At 43.2% G+C, this 16,738-nt stretch overlaps 1 protein-coding gene across 1 annotated transcript in view; it reads left to right on the top strand.

Moving 5' to 3' along the window:
* The window catches only part of LOC129337255 (collagen alpha-6(VI) chain-like), a 72,220-nt gene extending 55,979 nt beyond the window's left edge, over nt 1-16,241 (top strand). Inside the window, exons 32-38 of the mRNA XM_054990817.1 lie at nt 297-308; nt 4,084-4,577; nt 5,449-5,545; nt 5,648-6,319; nt 11,311-11,407; nt 12,337-12,463; nt 13,981-16,241. Of these exons, the coding sequence (XP_054846792.1) occupies nt 297-308; nt 4,084-4,577; nt 5,449-5,545; nt 5,648-6,319; nt 11,311-11,407; nt 12,337-12,463; nt 13,981-13,995 (1,514 nt within the window). The 3' untranslated portion in view covers nt 13,996-16,241. The remainder of the gene's footprint in view (nt 1-296; nt 309-4,083; nt 4,578-5,448; nt 5,546-5,647; nt 6,320-11,310; nt 11,408-12,336; nt 12,464-13,980) is intronic.
* Nucleotides 16,242-16,738: the final 497 nt, after the last annotated feature.

Raw genomic sequence — 16,738 nt, 5'->3', positions numbered from 1 at the left:
AAAATTCTGTAAATGGGATAAAATCTGATCTTTAGGGGAAGGGGTTCAATCCATTAAATAATGCTTTATGCAAGAGAAATTATATTTTAATAATTGAAACTACTTTCAACTGGTTGTGCTACATAATATCTATCATAACAATAAGAACTATAAAACAGTTTTATTGTCTGATCACACATTCCTGGTGGAAGCAGTTAAAGTAATGATTCAAGCCGTTAGTAACGGCTGTGTTTTAGAGCATTATAAGTAACATGGTTAGGAATAATTTTATCTTTTTCTTTCTTCTTTCTATTTAGCTTGCTGGAAAGGTGAGTATTGTTCGCAATTCTAGGTTGCAGCTTGTTCTGTTGGCATTTCCAAAACATTGTGAAGAAGCTTTAAGTGGCAGACTTGGTTCTGATAGGTGAATGCAGTTCTGTTGCTAGGATAGGATATCATATATAACTATGATTACAAGAAGGTAGAAAGGCCCACTTCAATCCTATAGGCCTGCTTCCTTAAGTCTACAGTGTGTCAGTTCAGTTCAGAATGATATGCGTGAACTCTGCTGTCGAGGGAGAGTTGGTGTTATGCAGAGTTAAAGTAGAGAGGCACCCTTTCCACACACCTACTTGCAGCTTATCATAATAGGCATCACTCTGCAAGAAGGGGCCTGACTATTTCGCAACCATTCTTCTGCTGTGCATGTCTGAACTCTGACAAGATTAATTTCTCTTGCCATCATTCAGTGATCATTTTTATTGTATTTGTGGGTGCAGTTGCAGTGCCCTGGCTCACTTACAGGACAGGTGTATGCGGAAAACTGAGACGTGAGAGTGACTCCATGTCTCTTTTTCACCTTCAAGAATTCCACAGATGTGTAGGGAATAGTTCAACCCAGCTTTATCCAGTCCCAGCTTACAGGTCATACATCCTCATGCTTCCTGCCCGAGCTCCAAGGTAGCACTTCTCTCCACTCTTCCTTCCAAGTGGACTCTCTGCACTTCCACACCCTTCAGTCTACCTCAGGCTGCACCTAACCATAGCCTTTAACACCCTCCCTAATATCCAGACACGACCCCATGTTCTGACCCAGGTCCCTCCCTCCTTGGACCTCCAGGCTCTCCTTAGCCTAAGGGTATGCCCTTCCCATGAATTGCCACTGCTACCACCAACCAGCCTTGTCCCACAGAGTGGGTTCAGGGCCTGACACTTCTTGGCCAGTGACCCGCCCTCCTCCCCCATTCCAGATCTCCAAGCTGCTGATGCACTCCTTCCCACTGCTCCATGCCAGCTCCTGGGCAGGAGAGGGGCACCGATGGTCATTCCTTGCTACAGACTTTTTTCCTGGGGCAAATCCACATGCCCTCGGTGTGTCCTGGTGTTGCGCTAAATGTTCGCTAAACACCCAGAAGTATAGCGTCTTTCTAGTGCGATTTCAGAAATCGCACTAGAAAGATGCTATACCTCTGGGTGTTTAGCGAACATTTAGCGCAACACCAGGACACACCAAGGGTGTGTGGATTTGCCCTGGTTGTTTCTTTTGCTGGTTTTTTTTTTTACATTTGGATATTTAAAATTGGTTCCCCACAATTTAACAACATTCAAATCCCGTTTAACCCTACTACCCACTTTCCCCTCACCTTCTTCCCTAACACAGCCTGTCAACAAAAGAAGGAGGGAAGAGAAAAAGGAAAGAGCTGCACATGTAGGTAGCAGAGAGAAGAGATTTTTAAAATAGGGTGAGAGGGGTAGGAGGGGTAGATGGGAAGCAGCAATAAGGATCCAGAGAAGGAACAGAGAAGGTGAGGTATCACTGGTATGTTTGCCTTCTCCTCCTGAACCCCTCAGCCAACATGGACTGGAGATATATTGGTAGGAAGATGAAGGGTGGAAGAAGGTAATATTTAAGTATTTTTATTCTGCCTTTACAACTTGTTAGCACCCTAAGGTAGCTAACAAATAAAAAAAACCCACTACCATAGCAAGCCAAAAAATTAGAACATAATAACACAATATCGAAAGGCTACAGAGCAGATCCGGGGTCAAAATACAATTACCATTTGACCCAAGACTCAGTTACACTGGAATAATAGCATCTTGACCTGTCATCCTAATATAAGGAGAAAGGGGGCCAGACAAATCTCCCTTCCCACCAATTCCAAAGGCCAAGTACCAAACTGCAAAGGCCCTGCCTCATGTACCTACAAGCGACAACTTAGATCTTAGAGGGCCACAGAGCAGCACTTTTACTGATGAGCATACAAATTGGTTCATTGGGGTGTAGATGCTTTAGATGTCCAGGACTAAACAGGTTGACTTCATTGTACTTTGAAGGGTGTCACTGCTTAGGATTCACTAATACCAGCACTTTGAGTAACAGGCTGTGTTTGAGAAACCTTCAAGTTGTGATGGAGTGTTCTGCTACTCCAAGGGATAGCACTGGAGGTTATCTGCTCTCCTCTACACTGGGGGTTAGTAACAAAGTTCACAAGTGACAGTGTGTGCATATACAATCCATGTTCAGTGTATACTTGATTGTTCTTTGCATTTGCATTGAGAAATTTTCAAGTTACAGTCAAAGCATGTATGATATACACCATACATTTATCTGGGTACTGGTCCCCAGTTTCATTTGTAAAGTGGGCGCAGTTTGGCTCATTCTTATAAACAGATGTATGCACGTACATGCAGAATACATTTTTTTTCTGGGAAAAGAGGTGGTGGAACTCAGTGGGTTGCCCGCAGAGAAAATGGTCACATGGCTGGTGGCCCCGCCCCCTGATCTCCAGACAGAGGGGAGTTTAGATTGCCCTTCGCGCCGCTCCAGCAATCTGAACTCCCCTCTGTCTGGAGATCAGGGGGCGGGGCCACCAGCCATGTGACCATTTTCAAGAGGTTCCGGAACTCCGTTCCACTGCGTTCCTGCTGAAAAAAAGCCCTGATTCACAGTAATTCCTTCATCTCAATTTGGAATCAGCTCAATAATTACAAATTTTCTCAGCAAACAAAACTCACTTTTGCTGAGGGATCCATCCATGCTCATAACTTTATCCTATTGCCTTATCAGTTCCAACTGTTTCTGGTGTCATCTGTTTTTTGTTAAACCCTGAACACCACTGGCAGCCCGGAAGGAGCTGCACAAAAACCTTCAGTGAGGATTCTGAAAGCTCTGTCTGACCTTGAAGAAATTCCTGTGTCTTAGAAGAAAATTAGACCTTGTCTAATGAAGCAGAGAGAAGTTTCCACACACAGACGAGCAGCCATTTATTAAGCAAAGGTTCCTTATATACTTTTTCCCCATTTTTTAAAAATAGTTTTTGGTGATGCCTCACCTTTTCTTTGGTAAATCTTCAATATTAGATATTTTAGATATGTTAGATATTTTTATTTTAAGAACCTAGCAAGAGTTGTAATTTACACTTGCACATGCTTTCAGCTATAGCCCATCTTTAGGGCCTTCCCCCCATGGACATTCCTATTTGGTGTGCCTTTTCACTTATAAATATCTGTGATTATTAAAAATTCAAAATGAAACTCTCAGCTCTGTTTTATATGTATATTTATTTTATTTGGGCCTTTTTAGCATGCTTTTCTCTGCTCAGAGCAGCTTACAATGTAAAAAACAACAGAAAACCATCAATTCTACAATGGTTACTTAACCACTAGGTTGCTTTGGCTTGCCATCAACAGGCAGGTTGGGCAGGGCCAGACCAGGTGGTAACAGCTCTGCCCATGATGGCAACAGCCTTTCCCCAGGCAGGCAGGCAGGCAGGCAGGCATTAGAAAAAGAAAATAAACCATTGCATCATTTTCATTTCCCCAACACGGCTTTTAGGAGCGCAGCTCCACAGGTAATATTGTATCCACAATGCCAAGATTAACTAGTTATATTTTTAAATATTATAGACATGGTCCAGCTTGTGTTAAGCACCCCTTCTAAGTCCTATGATTTAAATTGAAGAGTTAACTATGTGCTTAGATCTGTTCCAATTCAAAGTGTCCACTTTTGCCAAGATTATGCCCTAAATGTGTATTTTATGTCATATTTCAAAACGTGTTCCTAATCACTTAATTTTATTATTTATTAATTTCACATTCTAGGAGCGCAGGAGTGTCCAGTATATCCCACCGAATTAGTGTTTGCCTTGGATGTATCTCAAGATACCACTCCTGCAATATTTGAACGAATGAGAGAGATCATCATCACAATTGTGAACAACACCAAAATCAGGGGGAGCAATTGCCCACTGGGAGCAAGAGTAGCCATTGTGTCCTACAACTCCAACACCCACTATCTGATCCACTTCTCAGATTTCAGGAGCAAGGAACTGTTGCTCCAAGAGCTGAAGACTCTTTCGTACCAAAGATCCTCAAGTGGACGGGACATGGGTGGATCGATGAGATTTGTGGCCAGGAATGTTTTTAAGCGAACTCTCCAAGGTGCTAATGTGAGAAAAGTTGCTGTGTTCTTCAGCAATGGTCAGTCTGCTAATACAGTTTCAATCAACACAGCAGTCCTGGAATTCAGTGCATTAGACATCCTTCCAGTGGTCATTGCTTTTAAAAACATCCCCGAGGTCAACCGTGCTTTTCAGGTGAGAAACTGTGGTCTCCTTCCTCTTTGTATTCAGGCGCGTCCTCTTAAGGTTCTTGTGGCTTCACATGCAGAGTTATTCCCTTCTAAATCCATTGAAACAGGTGCACTTAGAAGGCTATAAAAGTGGTTTAGTTGTACTGGAAGGCAGATACAAAAGAATGCCGTTGGAAGAACGCCTGTGTCCCTGTGGTGATGGGGAAATAAAATCACTAGAACATGTCATCTTTGACTGTAAAATACACGTGCAAGTACGAAAAGTTTATATAAGGCCTATACTTTCTGCCCATCCAGGTAGACATAGAGCTTTTCTACTTTCATAAATGCTCTCGGATAGATCCCAGGATATAACACATAAGGTTGCTAAGTTTGGTTGGATGGATCAAACCGACAGGGAAAAGCCCGGATAGTGGTAGCTAGCAACAACAAGTCCGGGAATACACGTGCTCTATTTTCCCTATTGTATCCTCACGGCAACCCGGTGATATAGGTTGCAGGGGGTGGGGGTGGGAGTCACAGCCTGGCCAGCCCAAGTTCATCAGCAGCCTTCATGGCAGAGCAGAGTTGGGGGTGGAGGCAAGGCTCATGTTCCTAAACTGTACGGCTATCACTATAACCACTGTTATGATGGCATTAGTGTCAATTGTTCCTTAATAATGTCTTGTTTTATCGGGTTATGGGCAAAGGTGCTTTATATAGCCATCCAGGAAGATATGAACACAAAGCATAGAAGTGAAGCATCAGTCTTTGGCAAGCCCCCCCCACACCCCCACCCAGGCACATTGGACTCACCAGCTAAATATATATAAGATATACTATCCACTTGCTTGATAAAAGTTCTCTCCCTCCTCCCAATCTTTTATTACTTTCAGATGGATGACTCAAGACTGTTTCAGGTTATTAATATTCATCAGGAGAGAGATTTTACACCAGCTTTACAAAGATTCCACCAGTGCATACTTTGCTACGGTAAATGCATGCGAAAAGAACATGAGAAGCAGCCCCTCCCCCAAGTTACAGTTTCTATTTCTTTACATTGTGGTGTTAAAATAATTTTATATCCTTTTGCAGACAAATGCAGGTTGAATGAATCTTGCCTACGTGACAAAACCTCCTCACCTCCAACTTACATGGATGCTGCTTTCATTTTGGAAAGTGCAAGGAACGTAAGCCCTCTTGAATTTGCAAAACTGAAGGACTTCCTAAGTTTATCCCTTGACAACTTTGACATTTCTGCTCGACCAGAGAGCACTTTGATAGGCGACAGAGTGGCTGTGGTGAGCCATGCACCACCAGATTTCAGGCCTCAAACACAGAAGAGCCCAATTAAGACTGAGTTTGATTTAGTGACCTATGATAATAAAGAGCGGATGAAGAGGCATATCCAAGAATCTGTCCAGCAGCTGAATGGAGCAACTGCTGTTGGCCATGCCATACAGTGGACCATCACTAATATCTTTGCAGAAGCACCCAGCCAGAGGAAACACAAAGCTATCTTTGTGATATCTGCGGGGGAAACAAGTCGATGGGACAAGGAAGTGTTGAAAGATGCGGCCCTGAGAGCCAAGTGCCAAGGCTATGCTTTGTTTGTGCTCTCGTTAGGGCATGAATATGATGATGTAGAACTCAGGGAACTGGCAAGCAGACCAGTGGAGCATCATCTGGTACAGCTTGGGAGATGTCACAAGGCTGAACTTGGATATGCAGTGAAGTTTCTGAAGCCATTTCTGCATCTTATCCGGAGTAAGTTGCGCCACAACTAACTTTGCCCTGTTTTTTAGAGAGCTTGGAAATTATTCAAGGATGCTCTTGTACCCTCTGCATATCTGCTCCTGTACACAGCACAGGGCTTTCCCACATGCTCAGCTTATTCCTGATTTTCTTAGCAGTTGATTCAGAAGCATTGAAATTGATTTAGGTATGGTTCTTCTGCACATCTGCCCTCCTTTGCATTTTTACCGTTGTGGAGGCAGTTTATTTTTTTCCTCACATGCCTTAAATGACCAGGATTTTCAAGCGAGGATGCTGTCGTCATCGGTAACATCACAGCACCCCCCTTTTAATTTTTTCGCACATGCTTCTATCGTTATATTAATAAAAGAGCTTATTTTTTAGATATAAAATGAACGCCCTGCCAATCTTTGCACGGGTAAGCCTAAAGGGTAGCAGCTCTGCCACCCGTACCTAAGCCCCACTTGCGATCCAAACCAAACCAAACTGGCTGGCTTAGAGCCAGGAGGTGGAGGCCAGCACTGGTGGGGTGAACTGACTTCTGTTAGGATGGAGCCCAGAGCAGCAGCAGCAGCTACATGCTTTTCAGACAGCACTGCTTCTTCTGCTGTCAGATGTGGCCACACATTCCCTTCCCAGGACCTCTAGGGCTTTTGCCTTTTTTAAAAAATCATCAATTTCATATCAATATATTGACTTTCCATTGTAATAATAGGTGTAGAAGGTTTTCGGCATTCCTAACGTTCTATTGTACAAAAGTAAATCTTCCTTCCCTTCCCTTGTGAAGAGATAAGGGAAAAGACATCTCTCTGCAATGGAAGGAGCTAGAGGAGGGAACGAGTGGTTCAACAATGATGAATATCCAGTCATTGAAATGCGGGTTGGAGGTGGTTGGGAATGGGCAGGGCAAACAAAACCGAAAGAAACATGCACAAGGAAAAAAATCAACTCAAAATCAGCTTCCAGAAAAAGATCGGGGTAAAAGAACCAGAAAAAAACCCTGGAGCATCCCCCCCACCCCACCCCGCAAAAGAAGCAAGAACTAAAGGGGAGAAAAGATGTGGAAATTAGTGGATAAACTGAAGAAGGATGGGTCCGGAATCAACAAAAAACTCCATGTGGAAAACCCCTTAGAAATAACAATGCAGGAATGGTGCAGTTAAACACATTTATTTTACTTTTTTGTGAGGCATCTGGCAAACCGGAAAAAGTGTAAATTTCAACAAAGAAAAATAATGTCTTCACCATAATACATTTATATGTAATTGAATACTGGGGAAGGCATAAACTGACATTAAAATATAGCCAGCTTTTAGATTATATTGAACAGCCATTAATGGAGATTGTTTCAGAATGCATGATTAATTGAAACATAATTTCCAGGCCAAACAGAATTGGACAGCTAACTTGCAGAGTTTGCCAAGTGTATTTTTCCCCCCAGTCCCTGCGGAATCAAAGGAATGTTAATAATGAAATATTTCAATGAATGAGCTTGTCTTAGTATGAATTAAGAGCACAATTGAAAGCTGGAGATTCCACACAGCTTTACTTCCATTTTATGCTGAGAGTGTTGTAAAACTGAGAGATGGGAAAGATCAAGCAAATGTTTAAATCTTAGGTTGACGTGAGTTCAGTAAACTTCCAGAACTAGGTTGCCAGAATTTGGTAAGCCTCTCATCAAAAACACATGACAGACTATTACAGAACCTTTCCAGCTCCACGAACATCTTACAAGTCAGGAGGAAAAGTGAGTGTATGAATTGGTGGCTTGAATCCACCTATTGATTTACTTAAATGTTGTTTCCAGTGGCAGTTTGTGTGATGTTTCATTGTGGTTAGGGTATTGATAGGAGTGTGTGCAACCATTACTGCTGGTTAATCCCTAGCATCTCTACTTAAAGCATCTCAAATAGTAGGATTTGAGAAGCATCACCGCTTAAGATTTTGGGGAGTTGCTAGAAGTTGGAATGCAAAAGACTCATCAGACTGCACCTTATATCTTGACAGAAGTTGAAAACATGGTTGTATGTACGGTACTGTCAAGGTCTGTATCACAAGTAAAGAGACTGCAGTTGCCAAGCGGTTTGGCAAAGAAAGTGCAGTGACTTTATCTGTTGTTATTGTGTGGGGTGAGAATAAATGTGTATTCTAGGCATGAATGTACATACTAGATATGGGCACAAATCGAAACATGAAGCAATTTTCGTGATGAATCGGGCTATTTCGTGTGTCGTGAAACTGTTTTCTGGGGCTGTGTTTTTCACGAAATCCATGACTTTTTGGCCCGTTTCGTTAGATTCGTGAATGATTCACCATTTCAGACAGGCTGGCGCCAATCCATTGATTGTCTAGGCAACAATGGACCCAGACCTTTTGTTGCCATTGGAAACCCCAATCGTAGGCCACTTTCCCTTGATAGGCAGCTCTCCTAGCCATCTGGAGAGATTCCATTCTGCCCTATACTGCCAGGACCAGGGGGTTAATCCCGTAGGCAACCAAGGAGGTGGGCCTTCTGTAGCCATGGGCACACCCATCTCACCCCTCCAAACCCTGTCAGCCACCCACAGGCCTCCTGTTCTGCTCTATGTCAGTGTTTGTTATAAAAGGTACCTCTCTCTGCCGCGTGCTTTTCAGTTCCAGTAGACAGGGAGAGGGAGGACCTGTTGCTGGGATTGGAGTGAGAGAGTGTGTGGAATTGTGCTTTTGGCTGCTGCTACTATAAAAGAGATTGAAAGAGGCCTCTTATTTCCAGCTCTTGGCCTTGCTGTGAGAAGGTCATTGGGTGAGGGTGCATTTTTTCCTCCACCCCACTCCACCCTAGTCTCAGGCCTTAGCCTGGCTCTGGAGCCTAGACCTCCTCCTTTTTCATTTGCTTGTCTTTGTTTCTTCTCAGTTCTTTCTCTGCTCTTTTGAGGGCTCACACACTTGCTGTTTCATTTGGTTTTGGGCCTCTCCCCCCAAGCCCAGTCTTAGGGCCATTGCCTGGATCTGCGGCCCAGCTTTGTGTGGGTTCCTGAGGAACTCACTCTTCTGTTTACTTTCTCTCTTGTTGTGTACTTGTCTGGTGCAGCTCACTCTTGTTTTGTGCACCCACTGTGTACATTTCATTTTTATTTTGAGCACCATTCCTGCCTGGGCAGGTGTTTCTGTGGTGTTTAGGGGATCTCCCTCCAAGCCCAGTCCCAGGGCTATTGCCTGGCTCTGGGGCACAGCTTTGTGTGGGTTCCTTGCCTGAGGGCAGAAACTCCTCAAAGTTATCTTGTTTCTTTTGCTTCCAAATTATTTTTGTGTGCCGCACTATGAGGAGTGGAATGAAGAGCAAGGGTGGTCGTAGGGGGAGGAAGTGCACATCTTGTCCTGGTTGCCCATCAGAGCCCAGCAACACTGTGGGGGGAAGGTCTTGGAGGCACCAGAGACTCCTATTGTAGTAGATCTCCCAGTGGGGGATGTGGAGGAGGCAGGTCTCACCGCTAGTGGGAGTGGAAGTGGATATCCTCAAAAATTTTGAGGAAGATGACAAGGGGGGATCTCAGGAGGAATGGCGGGGTTTTGGAGAGACATCTAGCTCCTCCCAAACTCTTGGGACTGTCCCTGCCTGCAGTCCGCCCCTCACTCCGTCTTCCCAGCCCTGCGTCACACTGCAGCCGCTAATCCTTTATCCTCTTCCTGACCAGGGTTGCCAGCCTCCAGGTAGTGGCTGGAGATCTCCTGGAATTACAACTGATCTCCAGGCTGCAGAGATCAGTTCACCTGGAGAAAAAGGCTACTTTGGGAAGTGGACTCTATGGAATTGTCATGCCGCAGTCCTTTCCCTCCCCAAACCCCACTTTCTCCAGGTTTCACACCCCAGATCTCCAGGAATTTCCCAACTTGGAGCTGGCAACCCTACTCCTGACTCACCAACTCCCGGTTGCCATTTCAGTCAGGCAATCTGGCAGCACTTGGCTCTCAGTAACATATTACAATCTTGGCCAAACTGGGAGGGTGGATGGAGGAGAACCTGCTGAAGTCTCCCTGCAAATGTGGCATCTCTAGGTGAAGCACCACTACAAGTGTAAAAGGAATACAAAGAGAATAAATTCAGAAATAAAGGTTACGAAGGGGGATAATGTATTTTAATGGTGGGGAAATTAGCCAATCTAAACAAAAATAAGCTAGGGCATCTGATAACTAGCACGTAATACAACAAGCTTCTCCATTCAAGTAAGGTGGGAGACCAGGTACAGTGAGAGATAGGATTATAGCTGCTGATCTTGAAGTTTGATGGAATCTGAACTGATGCAGGGATCTAGGTGGCTGCCGCTGGGCAGCAAATAATCCAAAGAGGAAAGACCATGTGCCAGATAGGAGCTCCACACTCACAAAACACAGGTTGCTTGGGAGCAGGCAAGAAGTGTACTTTGGGGAAAGATTCTGTCCCCAGTGGTAGGTGAAAGAGGTGGTAGCTTAGGAACCAGCGTCCTTTGAGGGAGGCAGGGTCCAGGTACATAGTTGGGAAGAAGTGCTTCATGAACCAAAATAAGGAAAAATCGGGATAGCTCTAGAAAGGGAAAGGACTTTGTAAGCCTTGGGTACAAATTTAAGGTTGAGTAAAAGTGAGAACGGGATGGAGGTAGATGGCCTAAATATTTGAATAGAACTTGGGCAAAGAAGTTGAATATGGTAATAGTGACATAGTCTGTTTTGGGGAAAGGCCCAGTTATGATACGTGGGGTTCCTTGATCAGTCATCATGATTGCCATTTCTAGGTGACGTTTTTCTCTCCCAGGACCTTCTGGAGGCTGTCTTCTCTCCCAGATAACCAAATTAACCAAGCTGTGGTCCTTCCTTCAATTTCTGCCTTTGTTCTGTGATGATCAGAGACTTGTTTACTTGATTTAATGGGGGGGGGGATTAAAGTCTCTAACCCCAAGATGGAAATCAGAACAAAATGGAGACAGGGTAGCCACGGTGTTCATTCAGCAGGTTTCTGTCTGCTATACATGTATTTTCTGTTTTGACAGATAAAATCAACAGCTATCCACCAACACAGCTCAGGAAAAGATGTTCAGACATCAGCACCCAGAAGCCAGTATATGTTCCACTACTGTCCAGAGACAGGTGAATTCATTCATTTCTAGAAATGTTCTTGCTGAACAAAAATGTGAAGAAAAAACTTCAGTCTAAAGCTGTATGATGGCCTTGTGCATAAGAGATCTAGGGCTGGGGGAGGGGCTGTAGCTCAATGGTAGAGTATCTGCCTTGCATGCAGAAGGTCCCAGGTTCAGTCCCCAGCACCTCCTGCTAAGAAGGATCATGGAGAAGGTGGCTTGTAGGTTTTGGATACAGATTCAAGGCTGGGTAAAGGTAGGAATGAAATGGAAGTAGCTGGCCTAAATATGGGGAAAGATCTTCAGAATTTGGCCCTTGCTCTCACTAAGTAAACTCAGCCAAATTATTGTCTCTTGAACTTCTGTTCTCTCTATAATATGATGGTACTGGCATATTTTAAAAATGCCTTTCCCTGCAGCTGCTATGTGACCATAAGAGTCATCAAAAAACGGAACATCATAATTTGACTCATACACTGGAGTCTTCCTGGCTGACTGTGCATTTTCTTAATGCCAGCAGGATTGCACGTGCTTTTCTAATTTTACATTGTGTTTTCACCAACTAAAGGTTTTATTTGCTGGCACTGTGGATGGCCACCTCCACCCTCTGCAAATTGCTAACTCTGCAGCAGAGACAGTAGGCGGGGGCAAAGCATCTGCTAAATAGCACCAATAGCTGTAGTACAGGTGCTAGGGCTGGAGGTAAGCTTAAACTCTAGTGTAACAATGCAAACTCTAACTTTGCAACACACAGCTTCCTTACACCAAAGCCTGTGCACTTCATGAATAAATCTTGCGGAATATAGGGACAGATTAAATATTTGATGGGATAAAATATTTGATGGTCAGATAGTAAGAGTTATTTTCTTCAAGACAATCTTGCACTAGAATTTCTGTGAACACATTAACCTAGATTGTGTTTTGTTATCTTATACCTAGCTCTCCAGTGGATGAGACTGTGTCAAGAAGAGCTAAGGGTCTAGAGACTGAATCTGCAGTTCTGGAGTATTTGCCGGGCGATTCAGTAAACTCTGAACATTTCATCAGCAATGCACAGCAGATTATTGTAAGAAGGATTTATGTGACAAAATTATGCAAAGATACACATAAGAGGAAAAATCATATGGGACAATCCATTAACAATCCCCTGTTAAATCCTCCCCCTGTACTGTACACACTGAATATGGGAATCGATCATACCTTAAATTTAGATGGGTAATAATAAGTGAAGATAAATTAACTTTTAAGATTTGGAATCTCATAAAAGGGGCCTCAAATCTCATGAACAAGTTATAGTATAACCCAATTAATTCTGTATATATATCCTATTGGATTACAAGCATAATCTCCAAGTGTAAATATTGAGCACATGGAAAGTTTCTGTATCTGTGTCACACCTCTTCCCCATGGTCTGTAAACATGTAGCAAAAGATCTTTCTGGGGATTTTCCATCTTCCCCTTCCTCATAATGGCTGCAGTACAGTGGGCCTACCAACGCAGTAACGCATGCAAATTTGTTGGTTACGCAGGCACCTCTACCCAGACAGAGAGATCTAGAAAACTCTTGGGCATCCTGGCCATTGACTACACAAGCAAGAACCTAATGAGCCGCTGTTCATTAACTTGCAAGTCTGGATGCCTAAGCTTGTTGAGTCATAAAGCTGACTCAATGTCACAACTTGCCCCCCTTGTGCACTTTGCTGGTGTAGGGCAAGTTGGAAAAGAAGATCTTAAAATGCAAAGAGTACAATCTGCAGACCATTAAGAATTTCCAGGTACTGTTTATGATTACTAGGTGCTACGTACTCAAATCCCATTGATTTCTGTAGGAATTAATTATGGCTGCATTGCAGTGCACACAGTTTCAAACTTTTTAAGGGCATCTTAACATCAAACTTCTACATGCTTTGCAAGTAAATATTGGTGTATCTTGCAGGCTGTCTGAATTATCAGGGGTTGAGGAGAGCAGAATAGGACCCATAAAGGCTGATTGTGGAGAGGCAAGGGAGAGGGGCAAAGAGGGTCTACTAAACTGGACTGAGACAACTTCTTGTTTGAACTGCTAAAGGAATTCCCTTCTTCCTGCCAAGAGTCCTTCCCTTAATGATGCCAAAAGTCCTGCCAAGAGTCCTTCCCTATTTCATACCAACCTTTATTTTCCTGCTTATACTAGAAATCCTTGCTTGAATACCACTAGTTCTCTGATATAGTGCTGTACAGATGTGCATATGGTCTGTCACACCAACAACCAGTATCTACCCAGTCATTTAACTTATGATGGTGCAGGCTTGCTTAATGAAACTTTTTAAATGCCGTCCCGTCAAGTAGCAGCCAACTTATGGTGATCCCATAGGGTTTTTAAGGCAGGAGCTGTTCAAAGGTGCTTTGCCTTCCCCTGCATAGCAACCTTGACCTTTCTTTGGTGGTCTCCCATCCAAATACTGACCAGAGCTGATCCTGCATAACTTTCAAGATCTGTTGAGATTGGGCTGCCTGGATCATCAATGTCAGGGCAATGCAACTTTTAGGAATGAAAAAAGCTAATATTTCCCCATTTTCTTCATGTTTCTTTTTTATTTTCAGGAACTTGGAAATTAGAAAAATGTTTGAAATTGGAATTTGACTGAAGAAATAAATCTCCGCAGAGACTTGTCAAGAAGAACTGTGCTCTTCTTTAAAATCCTTATTGTTGCCATACCCCTGAAGCTCTCATTGGTTCCATTTGCTTAGGAACCAGGAATCAAACATCTCTGTGCTGGAAAAAGGGAAGACTTTTTATAAAACTTGGACATACTAGAGAGGCTTTTGGAAGGTGTAGCATACTAGTTCATGCTGAAGAATGAAGTATGCCTTGAAGCAAGAGAGTTGTTCTTGGACAGTTGGGATGAAGCCCAGCAGCTGGTTGGACCGATGCCCTTTAAACCTTACAGGAGAGCCATGGGGAAGAGTGTTTGTATGAGTTCATCCCACAGGACTCATTTGATGCTGAAAGGCTCATAACTACATATGTGTGTTGCCTACAGATTAAAATTTGAGTCCAGGAGCACGTAAAGACCAACATTTTTTTCCTGGTTATAAGCTTTTGTGAGTCAAAGCTCACTTTGTCAGACACCTGTGCTACTGGCCTCAAATTTTGTTCTACTACTGCAGACTAACTCTGCTACCCACCTGAATCTTTCCTACAGATTGAGCAGATACTCATGGAACTGACGCTGCAGCATGGAAGATGCACAGGAGCAGCCCGCATAAATGCAGGGCCTGATGTGCCTTGGGATAAGCCCCAGAACAGCACCTCACCTGGTGCTCTTAAGGGATACTGTGCAAGGCACAGGATTCAAGCCATCCTATGGGTGGTGCATTGGAAACTCTGCAAATCCTTATACTGGTGGCTCTTTTCACATGGAAGTATGGTTTGTGCAGCTCATGAAGCTGTGTGGGAGGGCTTGTACTGCACAGCTGCAATTCCCTTGCAGGATCCTCTGTTCTGCATGGTATGCACAAACAAGCCCATCAACATACTAGAAATGAAATTTTCAGCCATGCTCTAATAAGGGATATACAATAATGTCATTAATAGCTTTTCTGAGTAAATATAGACGGTGCTACATAACCAAAAGTAGTTTAATACAATACCTCAATTAGGCTCTGAAATTGCTAGCGTATTCAGGGCTGTTGAATTTGCTGCACAGAATAGGATTCTGTGTGACAGACCTCTTCTATAGGTTAGTAGCTTTGATGCCATTATTGATGTCTGCACAGTCCTGTCTCGTGTTGAAATTTTTTTATTTTTCCATTTTTTAAAAATATTCTTAGCAGTTGTGCTTTAATGCTCTTCCAGAGTGCTGGAACACTGAACTAGCAAATTAAATAGTCAAATGCACAAGCGTTCAGTCTGATAAGGGATAAATGATAACGATGTTAATAGCTTGGCTGAGTAATTTTAGAAAGTGCAACATGACCCAAAGTAGTTTAATGCACTATAGTAAATAGGCTCAGAAAAAGATTTTGTTATCTAACATGCGCTGGAGAGACCGAGCTATGCAGAATCCTCTCCATATCTGCAGCTGCCATTTTGTGTGAAGAGGGTATTGAGGATTTTCCAGCTTTGGGGAGCATAACCAGAAGCCATATTTTTAGGGTTTGTGTTTCTGTCTACCAAAGCTAGAAAACATACTGGTCTTTTCTTTTTACAAAATTTTGACCATGTATGGAGGAATGTAGGTCATACACCCATTATGTGAGGTTGGAGAGCTAAAATCATAATGACTGAACAAGGCTAAGGACTGACAGTGGACAACAGCACCCAGATTGCACCTTTTTGGACTTCAGACTACTAAGTCATTCTGAACCAAGACAGCATAGCATACTACCAAGATGGCTTATTAGCACCAGTCTCTGACAATTTCCTTATCTGAATTGGGTAACCCAAGCTGGCTAAATTAGTTCTCCAATTTGTAGTTCAGATGTAGGGGGAGGGAACACATTCACTATCTTAGACACTTGAAAAATCCAAACCCTCCACCTGTAGAGGTCTCTGAGTCCTGTTCAACCCATGCAGGGTCTCAGTATCATTTCTCTGGGACAGGTTCAACTCTCCCCCACCCCCACCCCACATTTACACAACACGCATAGTCTTTTAAGGAAAGCATCTATTTCTGCAATGACATGCATTTTCACCTGTGCACACAGTCTCAGTTTAGTTTACTCAGTTAAACTCAGTTGCTCAGATACACTTCTGGCCATTATGGTTATGGAAAATCTGTACACCAACTTGTGTTATATAGATGAGCATACTTATTTTCTTCAGTGTGTTTTCAAAACAGGAATAAAACAACTTGAATACAGGCGGTGTAGAAGTTATTTGGTTTAAAACAAAGAAGTTGCTATCGCAAGCATCTCCAAAGATGAACACAGAAAGAATGCTCACATAGCTGTTTCCTATTTATAAAAGAGAGGGTGTTGGTTTAACTTATCTGGAAACAAGTACAGTATGTGCAAAAGTGGGTTGGGAGGCAGATTTGTTGCAGAAGCAGAAAGTCAAGCAAATCTCTACTCAGAACTCAAGATGAGAAAAGGTGGTTGAATCCAACCTCACCTGAGCAGCGTCACTCCAGAGATTCCAAGCCTTGTAAAGGTTACACGAGCACTTTGGACATAATGGAGACTATGGGACTGAGGCCTACGCCAGTGGCTCTTTTCTTGCAGGATAACATTCATGACTTGTCACACAGCTCTACTCCTTACTCTACTCTGAAATTTGGGAGGTGGGATCAGGGAAAGGAACGATCCTCTAATTTGTATGGTTAAGATGTTACGTAGCAACAAGCCCAGAAAAAAACGA

Source organism: Eublepharis macularius, chromosome 11 (assembly GCF_028583425.1).
Source record: "Eublepharis macularius isolate TG4126 chromosome 11, MPM_Emac_v1.0, whole genome shotgun sequence".
Taxonomy (NCBI): Eukaryota; Metazoa; Chordata; class Lepidosauria; order Squamata; family Eublepharidae; genus Eublepharis; species Eublepharis macularius.
Note: the sequence above shows the minus strand (reverse complement) of the source record. Positions and strands in the feature narration are given on the sequence as shown.